The 22,169-nt window shown below is 39.1% G+C and overlaps 1 protein-coding gene across 3 annotated transcripts in view; it reads right to left on the bottom strand.

Moving 5' to 3' along the window:
* Window positions 1–3,285: 3,285 nt before the first annotated feature.
* Window positions 3,286–22,169, bottom strand: part of LOC137284386 (protein sidekick-1-like) — a 62,756-nt gene continuing 43,872 nt past the window's right edge. The window contains exons 20-34 of one of the 3 annotated variants that reach the window (XM_067816169.1): window positions 21,797–22,084; window positions 21,373–21,571; window positions 20,956–21,059; window positions 20,435–20,505; window positions 18,776–19,001; window positions 17,215–17,330; window positions 15,835–16,015; window positions 15,337–15,474; window positions 15,003–15,161; window positions 14,109–14,234; window positions 13,543–13,716; window positions 10,399–10,530; window positions 9,836–9,980; window positions 7,686–7,815; window positions 3,286–7,412 (exon numbers count right to left, since the gene is read on the bottom strand). In XM_067816169.1, coding sequence (XP_067672270.1) covers window positions 7,137–7,412; window positions 7,686–7,815; window positions 9,836–9,980; window positions 10,399–10,530; window positions 13,543–13,716; window positions 14,109–14,234; window positions 15,003–15,161; window positions 15,337–15,474; window positions 15,835–16,015; window positions 17,215–17,330; window positions 18,776–19,001; window positions 20,435–20,505; window positions 20,956–21,059; window positions 21,373–21,571; window positions 21,797–22,084 — 2,465 coding nt within the window. In that variant the 3' untranslated portion in view covers window positions 3,286–7,136. Of the gene's footprint in view, window positions 7,413–7,685; window positions 7,816–9,835; window positions 9,981–10,398; window positions 10,531–12,680; window positions 12,801–13,542; window positions 13,717–14,108; window positions 14,235–15,002; window positions 15,162–15,336; window positions 15,475–15,834; window positions 16,016–17,214; window positions 17,331–18,775; window positions 19,002–19,873; window positions 20,091–20,434; window positions 20,506–20,955; window positions 21,060–21,372; window positions 21,572–21,796; window positions 22,085–22,169 lie in introns of those variants that run through there. The other 2 variants (XM_067816170.1, XM_067816171.1) reach the window with 2 other exon arrangements.

Here is a 22,169-nt window from a genome sequence, read left to right as displayed (position 1 = left end):
TCTTATCTGTTATTCATACTGATGATGAAAGATGATCAGTGAGATTCCGTATAAATATTTAGGAGGAGCAACTTCTCTGTAATGTTTGACCCAAATCACAGATTCAGTATAAATATTCAATAGAGGTGCCTTATATATTTAGTCCTAGGCCAGATGCTAGAAAAGTCCCTATCTTTTAGGATCTTTAAGCAGCAGTAGATGCCTTATTCAGTAATTGGTATGACACCTCCCACCCTCCAAAAATTCTTGTTGATGTGGAACTAGCTACAGGAGGTAGCAGGTTACTAAAAACTAACTGGGTTCAGTCCACTGTTGAAACAGTGTCCACATGTTCATAAACAAACTGCTTGGGAATTGATCACATTGTCTAATGTGTGGTGACAAGCACTGGTGTTCAACATGGTCAAGATATGCAGTATGGTTGATAAGGCTGGGTGTGTCATATTGCCTGATTTTCATGATATCTCTACATTTGGCCCAGGAGTATATTGGACTGAGTCTGTAATTTTGGACAAACATTACAGGAAAGGTACTCCTCCTAAATATACTCTTTTAAAAAATATCCGTTCTGTTTTTGGTGTTTACCTACTGAGTGCATATAGCCGATTCAAACATGACATCGCTCATTACTTTACAAATTTACAAAACATAATTATCCAGAGAGTGTTTGGTAAAACACAGACGGCGCAGTCCAGGGATTAGGATTGTTGTAGATGGTACGGTTGTGATGTTTGAACGAAGATGTCTCAACAGAATGCAGCGATCTTGGGCGGCGGTGGTAACTCTAGGTCGACCTGACCTGTCATTAACACTCTCAGTATTGTTGCATCGAGTCCACAGGTGAGAGATGGTCTGTCGGACACGTTGAAGTGCCTTGCCACCTCATACTGCGTTCTTGTAAACGTGCCTTCTGCCAGTCTTTTCATTCCCTTGTCGTCTATAGTGGCTTAAAGCAATACATGTGGAGTCCCATTGATGTGGCTTTGTAAAGCCTATAGTAATAGGCTCCAGCTCAAGGTGACCCACAATTTCACAATTTCCCGATGCACGTGCATTTCATGTAGGGTACGTTTTAGCGATTCACTACAAACGTGAATGTAACGTTGCGTTTTTGCTTTACATTTCCTTGTACAAACGTTTTTGTCCACGGCAACCATTCCACCACATGGATTGATTTGAGTCACACATTTTATTCTATGATTAAATTGGTTTCCCATTTACAGTTCTTTTTTGGAAGAGTTTATTTATACTGAATCCGTGATTTGGGTCAAAGAAGGTACACCTAAATATTTATACTGAATCTCTTTTTCCATCAATATGAATAACAGATAAGAGTAAGCAGCATTTTCTTGCAGATCAAAGGGGACACAGTACACTCACCGAGGGCAGGGGAAACTCGGAATGTCAACTATACATATTCAGTCATTATGGTATAAAGATGTATAAATGCAGAGAAAATGGAAAATAAACATATCACCGGTTATATTACCCCCAGCGTTACATTCTTAAACAAAACACCATTCCTCCTTTCATTCCCCAGTGCTCAGAAGAAATCTATATCGAGACTGGCACGAAAGGGTGGACAGTGTTGACTCGGTTTCTGGTGAGAGAGATAAAACGAAACGATGTCCCCAATTCAATCCACTTCGTTTTACACCTATATTGACTTAGGTTTGTACAACTGTCGATAGTTAATAAACATGGCTTGTCTGCACTTTTCCACAATCTCACTGATATCAAAATAATTTCGCAGAACATTTTCACTCTTAGCACTAACGGCGGAGGGTAGACTGGCGGTTAAAGCGTTCGCTCGTCACACCGAAGACCTTGATCTGATCCGCCACATAGGCACAATGTGTGAAGCCCACTTCTTGTTTTCCCCGTCGAGATATTGATGGAACATAACTAAAAGCGGCGGAAAACTAAATTCACTCATTCTTGGCACTTTTATAATGTATATAACGTAGAATCCAGGATACAGTAAAATATTACAGATGCTACGAGTTCTTTTTCCACTGCGGGTCTTTACATTGGCACTAGTTTCCAACGTGGAAACGAGACTGTTTCAGAGTAATTATCTCTCTTACTATATCTAGCTCAAGACATTCTACTTCAGTCGAGCTGAGCTGACTATGAATGACTGTGCGTCGAGTCAATCGTGCCCGTTCTGACATGTTCCCCCAATCCGAGCTCCCATCAGCATGATTTCATTCGTTCAACTGGCATGTCATTGTCTGTTTGTTGTTTAAAGCGGCACCAAGTAATATTCAAACGGCTGTAAATAATCGAATCTGGACCAGATAATTAATAGAAAACCTTCAAGATGTTCAGAGTAGAGACGTTTTAACAGCATACTTGACAGGCCTCAATTGAAAAATGTAATTGGATTACGCCCTTCATCCGGACGGACCTATTTCAGTGAGTGACTTTGATTTACCCCTGCTGTGAATAGCATTTCAAGACTGCTTGATGCAAGGGGAAAGCGAGAACTGATGCCGATATTTACGACTTCGGCTGAACCCAAGAGTATGACAAGGCTAAATATCAGACGGAACCGGAATTGAAAGCTACGACCCCACATTTCTGGTCCATCAAGTGTTGAAATTGGCGCTGGGGATTGTGATGCCTTTGACGAATGGGTTACACAGTCGATCTGTTTAATTGGCAATAAGGTTTGACCTTATGCCACCATATGGTGAGCACCGCTGTAACGTTAATCAGGAACGTTAACGTTTGACAATGTGATATCTGCTTTCATGGCAGGCTGAACCTTGTGCCTTCGTCAGGAATGTTTGAGGTTGTGATACCATAAGCAGATTAGTTCAATGACGGACACGTGAAGATCCGCTTTAGGATTGATCTTCAGTAAGCATGCTTGTCGTAAGAAGCGACTGACGGAATCAGATGGTCCGACTCTGTCATCCTATGCTAACTGCGTACATCCAGGATCATGATGATGATCGTTGGATTGTCAATCAATTATTTACAGACCGCCGTCATATGGTTGAAATAGTGCTGAGAGCAGCATAAAACTCATTCCTAACTCACTCACATGCTCCTTTAATGGTAAACATGGACATAGTGTACCACAGCCAGTCGTCAATAGTAACATTTGAGGCTGTGATATCATATGTTGATTCCTTCCATAGTATACATGGACACAGTGTACCACAGCAAATCGTCAATAGTAACATTTGAGGCTGTGATACCAAATGTTGATTCCTTCCATAGTATACATGGACACAGTGTACCACAGACAATTACGTAATAAGAAGGAACATGACAGTGTATTGATCTTTTATTTATTTATATGAAAAACAGCTCATGCATTGTTCCATTCTCTCAAGCACATTTTTCACAACCACCAGTTTTCAATATTACATACAAAAGGTAATGCAAACAAAACACTACTATGGGTTATTCTAGACAAAAAAAAATGATATTCTCAATGAAAACATATCTGCCTCCAATCCCTACAATGTTCTGACTACTCTATATTAATACTCCTAGGCTGTTGTATTTCAAAGGAAGCTTTGCCCTGGGAATGGAATGCTGATTTGTTTTGTGGAATCATATTTGAAACTTTTCTTGAAACAGACTCGAATGGACAGTTGTACAGTGATCATCATATTGCACTAATTAGGAACATGTAATTACTTGCTAATGACATATTTATGAAGACATTTTCACTATTACAATACATAAATGGCTATGGGTATTTGGCATTACCAAATTTCATTTTACTGCATTGCTTTTTATATGAGAAAGTAGCATTTAACAATACACCATCTCATAGAAGTATATCACACATCATGGATTATTGTTTAAGTATGGTGTGCACGTTTACAAAATATCATACAATTAAAATCTGTTTAAGAAATATACTGGATAAGAAAAATGCCATGTAGCCATGCTGATACAAACATAAGTATGTCCTAGAATAGGCATAAAGAACCAGTCAAAAGGTCTTTATTAATTACATATTACTAAAAGTTAATAAGATAAAACATATTCACTAACTTTTTTTAAGGTATGGCCCAAATATAAAAAGTGTTTCCAAAACATAAAAGTGTACAGTATCAATGCTATATGAAGAGTTCCTTGTGCACAACCATATCTTGGAAATGCTGAGTGAGTTAAAGGTAATGCTGCATCAAAACTGTTTCAGGTAAACAGAAACATGAAAAGATGAGTTGGGAACATTTTACACATATACAATATATCTGCCATTTTAGTTCTGTAACACATCGGAACCATACCAGACTGTTAACAAGCATCTTCATTTGAAGGAGAAAAAGACAATATAATGATAAGGATCATTAAAGGTACATTTACATTTGAGAAAGACATCAATTACGAAATTCTAATAGAAAGAAGAGAAATAGAAAAACACCAGATAAATATATCTAAAACATGCTCAGTTGAGCATGTCATTCACTCAAGTTCATATTTCATGACTGACTTCAACTGATACAAGTCTATTCATTTCATCTAATTTGTCAAGTACGCATCTGACACCAGGAATGAAACCTGATCGTTCTGTTTGACAAGCACCCTAACCACTGTGCAACCACACAGCAACTCATGATAACTGTTATCATGTCAATCACATCACACTATCTGACCATCCACACCTACTGTCTTATGTACAGGGTTTATTTATTGTAAAAATATTGCTTCGCATGGAGCATAAAAATATTACAGTTTCTATCATGTCTCTGCAACTGTCAATAAATCAATGACACAACATACATTATCACAAATAAAACAAAGTCATGAGAAAATTAAATAATTGTAATAACTTGCTGTTCAAGCAAGATGGATGGATATGAACAGTGAGAAGGAAAAACATACTCACTATAACTATTCCTTAGCAATGTGAATTAAAATGTATCCATAATAGTCTTGGTAGGCAATTGTTAAAAATTGTTCACTTCTCTTTTCTGAATAAACTGCATCTTAAAAATGATAACATTTAGCAATCTTTCAATACTGAACATCATTCTTGCGTGTCAAAAACATTTGGCATCACAGAGAACTAAGGCCTGTATTTATTGCTTGGTGTACACATTAACTGAAGATGATCACTTAAAAGAATTGTTGACTGATTACTGGTTAAATCATTACTATTTAACTTATTGGATCATTTTGTAGAGGTTTTAATGACGGAAATAACATGATACGTCTTTCAAACTAACTTTAAACAACTGTTAACAATAATCCTATACACAATTCTCCATATCATAACTTAAAAGTTTCCTAATTAAATGGGTTTAATGCCACCTACTTGTTTGTATCACGGTGTGTCCAATTAATTGTGGAGGAACACCTTAAGTGATGAATGTCTCAGACACTTAGCATTAAGTTTCTGACAAACTGAGTAACAATCAGAGACCTATGATTCAAACCCCCAATCACAGGTTTCTGGCAACAGGTCACACTAAACGTGTTCAGGGAAACATTTTCCAATGAATGTTTAATCTCAGTGAGGTAACAACGACCATTTCACATTGGGAAATGAACCAACAACCCCTGTGAACTGCAAATCAAGAACAATCAAGGAACGCATGAGTTAATGCAATACCATAACTATTCTCACTGTATGTACCACTATAGGTGTATCTGTGGTTATATTTGAGCAAAACACCATATCAGTCTTATCTAACTAGAATTGGACCCTGATAGCATGTAGGTCAAAGGGAGACTACTCAGAGAAATATTGCTACTGCAGGGTCATTTCTGGGTATCCCTAACTAATCATAGATAAGTTCCATTAGAATTAAATCTCATAATGATTACAGATTAATTTCATCTTGCAGACATGTAAAACTACATTATACATCACTTAATACAAATATCTGGCTTACATGAGGATCATCTTTGAGGGTAATATTCTGATATTCAAATTCACACAATGGGATACCCAAGAATAACCTCTCCTCCACCTGCACTGAGACACTTGCTTCATTCTCTCATAGTATCACAGGCTGACTTGATACAAATCTTATGAATGTTGTGAGATCTAAAATGTTTAACATTGGTATTCTAAAATTAGCAATCTTAATCAAACTGCCATTGCCTTAAACCTATGGCAACCGCTGTTCTATGTGCAATATGCATAAGTAAAAGCAACAATGGTATGAAAAAAGTAAAATCACAACCTTGATGAGTGACTCAATGGTTATTTACAAATGAATGAATTAGATGTCATGTAGTCATAGTCCTGGGAACATGCATGTATGACTGTTCAGGACACACACATCATATGCTGTATCCTAGCAACACATCGCCCAGAAACTGTTTCCTGGCAACTTCCATGGTCCTACACTTGCGCCATGAATTGGTCTGAATGATGATATCCACTGAATGGGTATACACAATGGCTAGATATTTACAGGAGGCACAGATGGTTCCTTTATCTTGAATGGATTTGCATACATTTGTGAGAGTAAGTATCCACATGGCACACAACATATACTCAAACAAATGCAGTAGGATTGTGATGTCTACAGTGTCAGATTTTGTCCCTACACAAAGATCTGAGGTCATATTCACACATACTTGTTTACTACGTTGCAGTTTGGTCTGCTATCTAAAACATGGTCTATTCTTCACCTTCTTCATTGTGTCCATGTTTTTTCTTAGCTATCTTACATCTTCCTCAAAACAGTGTCCATGTATCTTCTGAGATCTTCTTGCATTTTTTTAAAGAGTCATTTGTGATGTCTCAGAATCTCTTGACAATGTTTACAAGTGTTCAGTCCTCTTCTATTCTGTCTTCATCAAGAGCACCATGGTCTCATATATAAATAAAAACTCATTCACTTTTGATCATTTTTTGCCATTTGCTAGAAGGATTCAATTCCTAGAGAATCAATTCTAATGACTTCTTGTTCACTATGTTCTCCTAAACAACTGTCATATCTTGTGACACAACCACACATGACTGAAAACTTCATCAATCCACTGAAGTGTGTACTTGACAGCCATAGCACAAACACAGACTGATGAACATTAACAACACCTTCTCAGTAGCATGGCTCCTCAGCACATTATTTAGGACTGGCTTTCATCATTTGGCTTTGTGAAGCACACATCTACATATGTACACAAGTGTTTGATTAGATATGTTTTCGTCATACGAATGAGGAGAATCCTGTGACAGGAGCACGAGACCCAGCACGATTGCTGAGTAGGTCTCTGTCTCTGAGAACATGTCCACCTTGTAAACTGATGCCATAATGGCTGCTCTCTGCTTCACTGTCAGTATATGCATATGCATTGGAATTGGTAGGGTATTTCCAGGACTGCCGCACATCATTGTTGATGTAATGGGCACCAGCAAAGGGCGGAGGAGGGGGAGAAGATGGACTCTTCTCACTGTCATCAAATTCACTGTCATCATCCGATGGCTTGAAAGGGAACACAGATTTTATCATTTCAAAACTACAGAATAATGTCTACAATTGACTCCTTTTTACCCACCAAAAGAATAAACCCAACAGACAGCCTGCAAATTCACATTTTCCAAAACTTCAAAACTGCAGTCACCAGGAAAATAGTAATGAGTTCTAAATTATAAAAAGTACTTACTGTAATTTATTTGTGTCAGTGCTACTTTCAAGTAATGTGTCATGTCTTCAGAAACAGAATCCCTATCTAAATCTAGGTAACAAAATACTCACTTCATCAGAATCGTCAAAGTCAGATGGCTTTTCTGTGATGCTGCTGCAATCATCATCTGGAAGAGGAGCCTTGGCAACTGCATCATCATCAGAGTATGTCACACTGGCAGGGCTAGGCCGTGGAGGAGATCTGGAACAGTTGGACCTCAGTGCAATATCATCCAGAGTGGTTCTTGGATTGACTTTAGTTTATAACAGCTGAGAATTGACCATAGGTTATATCAGCTGAGAACTGACCATGGTTTATACCAGCTGAGAACTGACCGTAATTTATACCAGTTGAGAATTGACCATAGTTTATACCAGCTGAGAATTGACCATGGTTTATACCAGCTGAGAATTAACCATAAGTTATAGCAGTTGAGGAATGACTATAGTCTGAGAACTGATCATAAATTATACCAGCTAAGAACAGACTATGGTTGACTCATTTTTCGGGCACATGCCAACACACACATTGCAGCATAAAAAGTTCCAAAAGACAGGAACATTTCTAGTAACGCATGTGACCATCTCCGGCATTAAGACATGTATTATGATCACAATTATAATATTTTTTATTTTGGGGACGTTTCTTTTGTATGCGAGTGTATTTCAGGAATATCCCAGTGTGTCAGCTTAAAGGTCACATGCAACCAAAAAATCAAACATAATTAAAACACATTTATCACTTATTCATGACATATAATATACATTGCTGCTTTTAAAAAAACAAACACAATTATAAGCGTACAATCGCGGTTCAAAAGTGCAATATTTTGTACTTGGGCTTACTTCTCCCGAAACGAAGCCCTCGGGAGACCGAACCCAGTCATAGCTGGTGGATATGCATTCAAGTGTAACGACGGCTTCCGATTGGCTGGTTCATTTGCTGATATGCTGAGGGTTCATTGTGTGTACAGAAAGATGATCTGTTTGATGGGCATTTTAGAAGTATAGCCAGTCACAAGAAAGTAAGATTCTTTATGGATAATAACTTCTTTTTGTGTACTTGATGCGTCGTTTCAGTATGGATTCATATACTGTTGTCAAACAAAATCATATACACGAAAAGAAGTCGTTATCTATGAAGAAAGTATACAGAGATGTTGGGTTTGGAAAATACATGTTCTCTGAATTAGCGCTCGATCCAATCAAAAATCATGTCAGTAGAGATGGTAACCTACTGCGTTGCTGGAATCTGTCATTCGTTCAAGTACAAAACAGGACTTGAAACTGACAAAGTTTGCACCAGTTTCCGTCAGATCCAGTCATCCGAAAAAAATGAATGTAGTTTGTTTGCAACCCACAGACAAAAACATGTCATGTGTATCACACGTGCCTAATTACATAATGTGGCAGACACGGGACCCGGGTGCACGAGTCTTAAATCAACTTATTTTCTTTATGTCGTATAATCTGATAGGTGTTAAGTTTAAATTGCACGTGGTCAATGATTGAAGCTGTGTATTGCATGTTGTCTTTAGCAGACAGGCAGACAGACATATAGATGTGAATAAACCAGACACTGAGCTTTCTCAGTGACAGAGACTGCTTACCACAATCAACAAGTTGTTTTACGTAACGAGTAGATTAATTACTTGTTTGTGTACACTACCAAGATTTGACTACTGCTCACAACCTCAGACGCTGGGCATGAATACTGTTTCAAGCTCCGCGAACCTATTCACTGCGCATGCGTTATGGACGCAGCGCAGCACAGCAGCTGAAACCAGTTTTTCCCCCAGCGCTGGGGGGAATTTAGTGAAACGTTTGAACTCAGATTTCGCGGGCTTTTTTTTCATCGCGTTTTTTTTCATTTTTATAGGTTGAATTGGCATTTTTTATGATTTGTTTCGGTAAGTGCATACCGAAAGGTACCAGAATCTGCAAAGTTGTTTTTTACGTTGCATGTGACCTTTAATAATTGGGAAAAAAGTTAGATAATTCCAACCTTGGTTAAAAACCAAAGCTCAGGGACAAACCTAGGAACATTTCCAGGGCGAACATGATTCGATGCCTGCACAGATTATGGCACAGCTAAGAAGGGGCACAACTCTGTCACATGTGAATGCAAATTATCTTCCAAGGAGGTATACCTGTTTAAATGTCAATATTTCACCGTCAAAATTATCAAGTGGCAGCTATGGACATCAGGTCTTCACTCTCACCTTGCATAGATATTCTTTGCAGAGCCATTTCTGAGGTGCATGCTGCGCCGTGACTGAGCTAGTTCCATGGAGGGGAAGCCTCCATCTTCAGGCTCTGCTGGCTCGGACATCACAGTGGTTGAGGTAGCAGAGCGCTTCATCTTGTCTGGAGACAGGTCAGACATGTTGTAACATTACCATCAAAAGTCTGATGGATATGTGACTAAAGTATTTCTGGTATATTTCTAATCAGATATACATTATACACATAAGAAAACTAGGATTAGAATCTATCACGCAAAGAAAATATATACCACTATACTCATCCGACCATTTTAGAGGCTTGCTGAAGGCCTATTCTAACCCAGACCTTCACAGGTCTATAAACGAAAGAGGATGTCAATGTAATAGAAGTAAACTAATTGTCTACACCAGAAAATAACAATGTACAGACCGAAACAGAATGTCAACGACATAAACTAGCAGTAAAATTATGTGAACGGATCACTTAAAAACAGCCCTGAAAAAAGACAGAATCATGTCAAGATCTAAACAGATTTGTATCCCTATGCAATCTTCTATACCTTTGGTGTTCTTCCTCCGTCCGATGAGGCAAAGCAGGGAGATGATGATGAGGATGACAATGACCCCAGTGAGGGCAATGATGACCAGGAACCACCACTCGGAGTGGAAGGGTTTGCCTACTGCTGCTACAGCTGGGAACAAACAGCATCAAGTCATGGTCATTAGACAACGTTAGTCCATGTACAGCCTGTTTTATGGCATGGATTAGGTACAATAGTTAATTACAGCTGTCACACAAACACAGCAAAGGTGTGCATACATATATCATGGTTTACTGTGGAACAAGACATGTTTTCTTATAGCATTTGTGTTGGTGTCCTGTCATTCAAAAGAGAAAATAATGTAGTGATAGTTTATCTGATTAAAAAGGGCTTCAAATAACTATCACAAAATTTTATTTCCAACTTTGTTTAAATATTTCAAAGTGAACCAAATCACTTAAGTGTCTCATCACATCAGACTTCTACAGCTATGACAGAGGGTGTGCAAGAGCTACCTAACCAACAAATGTGCATGAAAAGAAAGAGATCGTGCAAACTATATTAGACGCACACATAATAATACTGCATACATCTTGTGCAACATTATGTCAAGCAAATCATATCATTATGACCGCAGCTCCAGATACATGTTTTGTCATTAATGACTTGTATTTTCTATATGAAGAGGAGCCAATGATATAGTGGTTTACATTACAGAAGTGCAGTGAAAATGATGGTAAGGAATCTACTCTCAAATGAACTCTTCAAAATTTTTGAACATAGAGACTACAATTCTACCTTGAAGTTACAACTTCAAGCCATGCATTCTTCATTGCTTAAAACAATGATACCAAAACAAAAGATTCATTTACCAGTGCCAGTCTAAGTTAAGTTTCAATTAAACAAACTTATATGACAGACAATCGTATACAAATTTTATGTAACTGCCTGTCACATGTAATCCTAACTAGTTGTCATTCAGTCAGATTATCTGGTTCTGGCCTTGAATGTCAAGCCCCATCCCACCCAGAAACAGCCCATAATGACTGGTAATCTAATGTCAGTGGACTATGATGCTTCCATGCAAATCTTTAGTCGTGTTACAGCAGCTTTTCTTTATGCATTTAGGAATGTTATGAGCGTATATAAGTCAGCAGGCATACATATATTATCAACTGGTTTGCAAATTCATTCATTCATTCATTCATTCATTCATTTGCCTTTCACTTTGTGAACCTCCATTAAGGGGGGGCATTTCTGTATGAATTTGTGAAATTGATGTCCCTCACACTATGAAGGTACACACCTCAACGGATATTTAGTGCCATTGAGTACATGTGTTTGTTTACATTGACACTTATACAACAACTATCTGTAATGCAGACTTAAATGATCAAAAAGGACATGTACATGAGCATATGTAGAATCATCTTTCTCTACCAGAAAATAATTTGTTCTTAGATATAAATTAATACAGTACCATAAACACAGGCGATAGTGCATTGGGAACTAAATCAGAAGGTCCAGAGTGCACTGTAATACATTTACATCAAAGGCAAGACTTCAAAATGTCTGACACGATAGGTCAAATGCCTGACCTCTCATCCAATGAAAAAGCTGTGTATCATGTAATCTTTACATTAAATATTAAAAGACTACATACATGCAGGTTTTTAAAAATACACTATACAACTGAATTCAGTGTGCCTGGAAGAAGTGAGTATAAAATTATCAATTTTCAATTTTTTTCCAAAAGAGATATTCATAGCAGTTATTCAATTAAACAGACTGTTAACCTTACTTTTTTTCTAGAATACTGATAGACACTGAAACGTTTTACATCCAAACTCAATTATGACAGAACCATGCAGAAACTAAGGTATTCTCACACTGTGCAGGAGGGATGGAAGGTTTTCTCAGTGCAAGGTCACCTCTTGAACATTACATAACACATGTAAACTTATCTCAAAATATCACCTCCTATGATAACCTATAAGTAATTTTAATGCCCAAACAGCTATATTAGAGCTATACATGTGCACCAAGCAGTGATCTATTCTGTTCAGAATGGCCACAGGAAGACAAGCAAGGTGTACTGGGAAGGTGTCCTGGATGGTCCCAGGGAACCATGTATAAAATACCTTACTTAGAGTTTTAGCTGTATTACTTTCACAAGGATCTGCATCACAACAACATGCAAGCCAAACATCTAAAGCACTGAAGACATTTTAACAAGGTCTTGGAGCCAACCTACTGTTTCTACCTTGAAGTAATGCATGAGTTACAGTTCCACAGTGAAGAAATCCTTCTTTCATCACTAATATGCATACACACACATCAATACCAAACAGAATCACAGAAAAAGGATGGAAAAAGAAAGAAGAGTTGCTAATACTGGTAGAAAAACTCACAACTCTGAGCTGGAAATGAAACAAATTCTCAAAATCAGTTGCTGAATGGGTATGTGGAATGTGAGTGTGGGATAAACTGATGAATGACACAAATTGGGAACAAAGGTTTCTGTCAGCTGTATACTGTAACAAAACTGAGTGAGTTAAGTAATATTTCATTAACATAAACAGATATCAGTATAATGCGATGCTTCCAAAGATGTTAAACCAAAATGGTACCGACAGACATCAGGTACAAAATCTGCATCAATGTACGCTTTCTTACTTTGGTGTTTAGCTTTACCTTGAATGTTGATATGAAATCTGAATCAATGTCAGTTAAATAACAACTGAAACTCCACAAATGATGTGTGGTTTTATGCCACTTTTAGCAATATTCCAGCAATATCACCAGAAATGGATTTCACACATTGTACCGATGTGGGGAATCAAACCTGGGTCTCTGGCATGATGAAGCGAGCGTTTTAACCACTAGCAAACCCCACCGCCCCCTCTACAAATGAATATTGACAGAAATATTAAATGTTGTTTAAACATATGGCAGTTATCTGACCCTGGACAATCACAACAGCAGTTCACAGCAATACTCATCAGACAGGACGCATAAAGAATACACGAAACTATCCTGTCCTTTAATTACCCAAATGGGACATATATACTGAAATGGGGAACTATTTAACCTTGGAATTCCCACAGGGAGAACAGCAAAGTGTACTCATCTCAGCAAAATCAAACAGGTCCTTTGACTTACCTGGGCCAGGGGTACGCCTTAGGGCAGAAGGTGCACTTGGGGGGCTTATTCCATTGGAGTTGATTGCGATGACACGGAATGTGTATTCGGTGTTGGGGGTGAGGTTCTGGAAGCTCACTAAGGCGGTAGGTTCTCTGGAGTTCTTCTGCATGATTGTACGGTACTTCTCATTACCTTCAAACAAGATCATAAATATATATACTGCTATAAACAAGCTTGGGGTTTTCTTATTAAGCCATAGGTCAGATATTGAGTAATGTCAGATATTACAAGGGCACAGACATTCATGTATCTGTGTCTGTGTGTGGACAGAAAAAAGGATCATAGACAACCCTATATATACCTTACCTTCTTGTCCACACTATCAGTTAGAGCAATTAAGTCCTGTCCCACAATTAACCACATTACTTTTCAAAATACTAGCATTTGCATTTGTATCGAACATACTTAATCTAATTTAGTACACTATGCACCATGGTCATGAACATAACTGCTTCAATGTCTTGCAGTTTAAACATGTAGAGGTAATCCATCATAGGTACATCCATCTTGCAATCAGTACCAACCGTCTGCTTTGGCCTGAATCATGTATCCATATATAGGCGTGTTGCCTTCAGCCCCATTAACCCAAGCAAGGATGACAGATTTTTCTCTCTCCTCCAAAGTGGGGGCACTTGGGGATGCAGGGGAGCCTGGAGGAAAGAGGTAAGCATGGTTAATCTGCAAAATATAGTACATCACACAAGCCCATGACTGGTCCTTGTTGTCAGTCTCCACAGTCAATCAACCCTAACACACACTATTTACACTGTGCATTCTAAGGTCCTTTAGCCAAACATGTACATGTGGATTGTTTGTTCACAGACGGATCTGTGTTTCAACACAAGAACCATCTCTCCTTGCACTGGTATTGAACATTAACTGGCTAAGGAGTCTGACATACCTATCCCTACTTTGTCTAAAGGTGATACACTTTAAGGTACAGCTACTCTACACCTTGCAATAATAATAGTAGTCCATTTATCATTAGCACTACTCCATGCACAATGCATGCTCCAATCGCCCAAACAATCTGATCTTTATTACCCCAATTAACCCAAGCTGCCTGTTAGGAGCTAGAAGGTTAGTGGGTACATGACTTATTCCATCGGGTACCCATTTTCTGCTAGGTGAACAGAGGCAATATTGAACAAACTCACTTGCCTAAGGTGAGACCACATGTGTCACGTGCTTCATTGTGGGGGAGGACTGATGTCCTAGAAACTCTCAGGAGTCAACCTGCCAAACATGGTCACCCATCTAAGGACTGTCCGAGCTTGATGGTGCATAGCTTCAACTGACTTGTGACCTGAGCGTGTGTACACGACCACACACCACTGTTTGTCTTGAGCAACAAAACCTCACACCTTCCCCTGAATCAGTTTGTCCAAAGAAAGTGGTCTCACTCATGAGACACTCACCTGGTTGAGGTCCGGTGCTAACAGTGCCATTGGTTTTGCTGCCAAGGCCCTTGGCAGTCCTGGCGCTGACCTGGAAGGTGTAGCTGCTATTCTCCTCCAGGCTGTCTATGGTGATGTGGTGCTGACTACCGTCCAAGGTCAATTTCACCAGCTTTGTCTCTGTTGAAGGAACAAGGTACATGTCAAGTTCAAAGCTATCTTGGTATAACATTGCAAAAGGCAAAAAGGATCATATCAATTCCACTGACTGGGTTGAAATATTTTCTCCAACAGATTCTTTCCAGGTCCAATGGATCCTCCTCAATAATGTGAGTTGAGGCAAACCACTGCTTACCTCCATCTGCTTTCTGTAGGAAGTAAACCAGTTCATAGTTGAGGATGACGCCGTTAGGGCGGGCTGGTGCAGACCACTTCACTGTCATCTTTGTCAGGGTGATGTTGGTAAACCTAAGAGGACCAGGCTCACCTGGGACTGAAAGCAACGAACATGTTCATCAAAACTTAATTTTGAACACATCTGTGCTTCATTAAAGCTTACCTACTCGTTTTAGATGTCAGAGAGACCATCACAGTTTAATATACTTGTTCACAGAACATCTATTATCTACAGTTGGTCACAATGATATACCCAAACATATTCCCTTTATAACTTGATTATTACAAGTCTATCTATAGGGTAAACTAGTCGCAGGCTTTTGATGACAAGTCCAGTGACATTATGATACATGGTGTTTGTCTGCTTATTTTGACATCAGAGCTTAAATCTACCCAATGGAATCACTTAAGCTGAATCAACCAAGCCAGCAAGCCTGACCCCCTAAGTTTAACATACTTCCTTCCAGTGTCCTCCCACTGAATACTGCAGTCTTTGGGCCCTCACCAGCCAGGTTGTAAGCCTGTATTGTCATGTAATAAGTGGAGAATGTTTCCAGATTGGTAAGCGAGGCCCTGCTCTCGACCACAATGATCTGCTGTGCAGCCGACGGTAGAGTCCCATTCAGCCAGTACAATACCTGCAGGTAACACACAGAAATAGTAGGTGAGATACCCACTTTTAACTAAAGGCACATAATAGTCGTATTTTTTTCACTTGTTACTCAGATATTAAATGTGAATATTAGCAGAACATAACTCCAGATTCAAAGACAGGTGAACAGTTAGTATTTTGTCACCATGGGCTTCAATGTGGTGGGACATACTACTGATCAAAGAAGTTAGAAAATTGTGGTCCATGCTGTCCCACTATCGAACCACCTTTTCTTTCATTTCATAAACATTTCTCAGATTTTTCTTATCAACACTTTCCTTCAAAAGTCCCCAAACATTTTCTATTGGATTTAGCACAGAGCTATGGCTTGGCAAATCTAATAACGTTATATTTTGAGTCCAGCTGGAAAATCCAAAAATTTTCATTGAACACCTGAGCAGATAGAAGTAAATGTCCCTTGGGAATATCTGTGTACCACTCACTGTTCATATTCCCTTCAAATACACAGACAGGTGATGCCCCTAAGACAGATATGTCACCTCTCACATTAAATTCTGGACTGTACTTTTGGCACTGAGACAAAGGTTTTTCAGTTTGTTCGGTCCAAAAATCGCATTGTCCCAGTTAAAATTTCTATGCCGTAAGCACCAGTTCAACCTTCACGCCTTTTGTTCAGGTTTCATGATCGGTGATGGAATTCCTCGACTTTTCTGCCAGTCCATTGCATGCAGCTCAGTTCTAATTGTCTCCTTACAGACAGTCACGGTTTCTCTATCACACACATCTAGCCTCACGTTTTCTAAACTCCTTCGTTTGTTTTTAGAAACAATACCAATCCACCTCATGTCACTGACAGTCAATTTTTGGGTTCTCAATGCAATATTATTTAAAAGAGACAGCGGACAAGGGATGCCTGTTCTACTTGAAATCACTTCAGCTGATCTGATGTCCTTGTTATGAAATCAACTTCGTCTTCTCCAAATTATCCATACTGAGGATCACTGAAAATGTCGTCTGCTAGCAAGTAAACGAAGGGGGATAAGTCTTCACAAACTAATGAAAAAGGATTAAAGGTGGTGTCTCTCTTGAAAGAAACCAAGCACTTGATAGCTGGTCAAGGCTGTTTATACTAGAAATCCAATTAAACATATTCCTCAAATTCTCCTAAGTTTTGGTCATACTATAGCGCTATAGATATATAGTGATACTATCTATATATGATACCTTATAACCGGAGAGACCTCCATTTTGTGTGTTGGGAGGTGGAGGGTTCCAAGATACAACAAGCACTGAAGAGCTCTGGGCAGTGACTCGTCCATCAGAGGGTGGCGCTGTAGGTGCTGTAATAGACACATGATGAGAAGCCATGTAAGACAGAGAAGCAGTATCAACCAATCTAGAAAACACTGGAAGCAGCATCCTTGATAAGACACATGGAATATTTGAAACTGAAAAAGATGTAATTTTTTGTTGTTTCTTGTTTTTAACTACAAATTCAGCAATATTCCAGCTATAATGACAGCAGCATGTACATAATCAAGTAAAAAACAGAAAAACCAGAGACTGATATTGTAATGATTTCTGTCAAGAGTTTGATGACACAAATTCAAAGAAGTCACAAAGTCCTATCACACTAAGTCTACAGGGTATATACACCAGCTGAGTGTGCTGGGGTGGCAATTCTAAGCTTGAGTGAGTGTGTTTAGTTTTACAGCAATATTCCAGCTATATGGCGGCGGTCTGTAAATAATCTAGTCTGGACCAGACTATCCAGTGATCAACAACATTAGCATCGATTCGCGCAATTGGGAACCAATGACATGTGTCAAACATGTCAGCAAGCCTGACCACCCGATCCCGTTAGTCGCTTCTTACGACAAACTGAGTCACCTTTTATGGCAAGCATGGGTTGCTGAAGGCCTATTCTACCCCGGGACCTTCACCGGTTCTAAGCTTGAATCATCATGAAAGCACTAATGTTTGTTCCAGTAAATGGAAGTGATAGAGAAATCAGGATGTCAAATATTGTACATACTGACATGTTGAGTCAGTGAGTTAAGGTTTACGCTGCTTTCAACTATATTCCAGGAATACCGCAGCAGGGAACACCAGAAATGAGCTTCACACATAGTGCCCATGTGGGGAATCGAACCCATTTGGATCAAGGAATTGTCAGTATGATGAGCAAACACTTAGCCTACCCCCCGATTCAGTAGTATTTCAGTTGTACCATGTGTGCTGTCATGATGTGGGAGTAAAACTCATAGTTAAGAAGGTCACATATTTTTCCTTCAGTGCTTACAGACCAAGGATCAGAGCTGATTTGGGAATAAAACGTATCACAGCAGATTCTGACAAGCAAGACATATGCTCCTGAAGACAACACAGGAGTGATGCAGGATTCATCACTGAAAAAAGCCTTTAAATAGCACACAATACAGGCATATGCAAAATAAATGTGGAAGCTCTGTCTGGAAAGGAAGGCGGATAACATGGTTGTGATGTGAATAATGATATGCCACAGCTACAGAGTAAATGAAAACAGTGTGCATAGACGTCCCAAAGTAAACGGATCATGCAACGGCCATAGCTTCAACGATTACTTTTTGACTCCTGAAAGATGACATAACATTTAAGTCAGATATTAAAAATTAGTTGTTTTCATTTTCCTTAAACTTAAAATGATTTGATGTATAACTGTATTGTGAAGGACATGACAGTGTTGTCTTCCTGTTACAGTGACTACAGGCAACACAGATTGAAGGAAGCATTACACAGATCTTACCAGCTTCTCCAACGTATATTGTCGCGGGTGTACTAGGTGGGCCCTGACCTATCCCGTTGAAGGCCAGGACTCGCACTTCGTAGTGCATGGACACAATGAGATTCTGGAGAAGTATACTATTTTGTTCAAACGGTACCGACTCCTCCTGATAGTCTGGGAGTTGGAGCTGGCGGTACTGGATATTATAGCCTACAATCTGGCCGTTCCACGTGTTCCGTTCAGGTTGCTGGACAACAAAAAAAGCAGTGTGGGTACACATGACAACACCTAGCAAGGACCGATTACATGATAGACAACAGCAGAGATGGAGTGTGGCTGTCCCAGGTGGCGCAATCCTGCGTGATTCCACATCTTGCCATTTTGTTGTATCTTGTTTTGAATAATTTCTTTTTTGAAATTAAAATTTCATTCTGTCTACAACACGCAACAGAAGGATAATTTCCAAAAATATATTAAAGACATTTATAATCTTCAGTGATAAATTTGAGTAAACTGGTCAACTAGATGCTATCCATGGAGCACGTTATGTTACTGGTTCTGCTCTTAAACTTTTATACTTGTCAGGTGTGACACTAAGACACACATTTCTAGGATGAAAATATTATATGTTTTGACTTAGTGGACAAAGTGGGTTTGAATATCTTGATCTTGACATTATGCTCAGTCATGGCCCCATTAACATCATTTTCATCTGCTTACAGAATAATAAAGGTAAATGTATTGCACTACATGCACCTCATCCAACTGTTACAGTGATGAAACAGACCAAAAATCATTGTTTGTGAAAAACTGGGACACCAGTGTTTCCGGAGGATTTTTGTTCTAAAAGTATGCTAAATCAAACAAAATGAACTTGAAAATCATACTTCAAATTTGTTTCATGAACCATATCCTCACAATCTAATTGTCCAGTTCACAAATGTAAGTATGTATCATACCTATACATAAAATATCACCAAAAGCACAAATGTCACTTAAAATTAAAAACAATGGATTATATAATTCACAAAACATATCAACAACAAGAATGTATACAACAAGCTCATGCGTCAACTACGACGGCCATATCACACTATACTCATGCAGAGTTGGCCATACCAAGTTCAAGGATAATGAACATGCTTTTCCCGAAGGGGCCACTGCCATTCGAGTTCAGGGCCTGGACTCCAAATTCATAGGTATTTCCACGAACCAAGTCTTCGATCGTTACAAATGTTCCAATCACAAAACGGTAACTCCAAAGCCTAGCTGTACGAGCTTTGTACTGGAGCCTATACTCAATTTCCTTACTGTTCCAAGTAAACTTCCTGGGCGGCTTGGAAATGCAACAGGTTAAGTTGAGAAAAATATCTAAGACATTTGGATATCATTAAAATACAGTATTCCTGTAACAGAAACATGATTAGAATTTTTGTAAATTGATGACAAAATAAAGCACATGAAATGAGGGAACTTGTTGACATCAAACTGAAAGACATACTCGAGAGCCTTTCTTCCCATGATATGGGGCACGCAACCATTAACCAGCTAGTGGATAGAAATTGCCTGTACTGATTCTTATGATTATACACGTTTTCATTTTCATCCCACAACTATGATTAAACTCATCCTTAAGTACATGGGTCAGGTAATTCAACATGCAGTCACCATGGCCCTTACCTCCCAAGTTGCATTGATCGATGTTGTGGTGACTGCTACCACCTTCAAGTTCCTTGGTGCTCCCTCAGGTTCTACAACACAATTAGAGTTTCTGTCAAAATCCTTATTTCAAAAACTGACATACTTTTCCTTCCTTTTTATTTGATATGCCTAAGAGAACAAAAAAAAGCTATTGTATATTCAAGATTTTTGAAATCGTGTTCCTCACTGTTGATAAGAATTGTCATCATACTATGTTCAAGATATTTTGACACACGTAAATCAACCAAGCTGCCCCAAAATAGAAAGCTGATTTTGTTGCCTCTCCTACATTCATATGGGTCACAAACCTTTAGACATTTACAGCCTTGAATTACAGTTAATGAATGGATAGGTCTTCCATCACCAGGCCACCAGGAATGAGCTTGACTCAGTCGGGACTTGTACTCACATTAAGAATCAAAGCCATGTCACAAGCATCAGTATTGATTGTACCACATATTAAATGAACTGTTCGGAATGATGAAAACTACAAGACTTACTGGCAGACAGGGTATGGACTTGAGCAGATGCATTGCTGTAGTCACTCGTACCAACGTCATTGGTGGCCGACACACGGAACTTGTAACAGGTGTTGGGGCGTAATCTGCACAGTAAATGTAATTAGAAATAAAAATAGTTTCAATATGAAAGATGCCTCGTAAGTTACATGCAATCTGTAGCTCTATGCATTGCTGCTAAAAGCCTTTTGCTCAGAGTTAGGCACATTTAGTTGCCAGACATGGCATCATTTCGGTAGCAGACCACATAATGGGTGCAATGTATTCAGAGGTGAATGAGGAAATGAGTGTCTACCAAAGAATAAAATCAAAGTAATGACAATGTGATGAAATATGAAAACAATCAAGGACACAAGAGTATTGTGTGAAAAGGACCATATTCATGTGACATCTTCTGACCTGGAAACAACATGGGAGGTGGTATCAGGGTGTACAACTTCAGGAAATGTTGTCCAGTCCCCACCGCAGGGCTGATACTGTATGGTGTAGTTGCGAAGTGGGCCGTAGTTGTCATTGCCAGGACTCCAACTGATAGTCACCTCCCGGGCTGTCACATCAGAGGAAACAATTGTTGGCTTGGAGGGTCTGTCAGGTCGACCTGGAGGGAAGGAGGAGAATCAGTCGTAACAAGAGACACACTTATGGCAAGGAGCAAACTTACCAATTCTAGTGAAACATGACCAACACAAAGTACTAGTAGCCATGAACAATACAGACAATACCTTGCATCTCTCAGAAAGATTAAGTGGCACAGTCCTCCATTACACAACGAGTTCTCCTAAACACAATATCATCACATAACAATAACCCGCAAAAAACCTACTCCTGTCATTCATAGTGTAGACTGTGACATTGGCCGTCTCTCCCCATCCCAGCCTTGTCTTGGCTGTAACACTGAAGACGTAGTATGTTTCTCTGGCAAGGCCATACACAGTATTCTCCAGAACCCCTGATGGCAGTTCGATGGTGGACACGTTACTTGATCCCTGGATGAAGTAGGCTATCTTGTAGCGGGTGATAATGCCGTTAGGCTCAGAGGGTGGGCTCCACACTATTTTAGCTGAGGAGTAGGTGACATCAGGAAAGTAGATGATGATAGGGGGACCAGGAACTGAAATAGTAGTGAACCAATAAGTAAGATGGAAAAACATATTGTAAACACTGGCACAGTGCAGGACAAAGTATTCAAATCCATT

The sequence above is a fragment of the Haliotis asinina genome, chromosome 5 (assembly GCF_037392515.1).
Source record: "Haliotis asinina isolate JCU_RB_2024 chromosome 5, JCU_Hal_asi_v2, whole genome shotgun sequence".
Classification (NCBI taxonomy): Eukaryota; Metazoa; Mollusca; class Gastropoda; order Lepetellida; family Haliotidae; genus Haliotis; species Haliotis asinina.
Note: the sequence above shows the minus strand (reverse complement) of the source record. Positions and strands in the feature narration are given on the sequence as shown.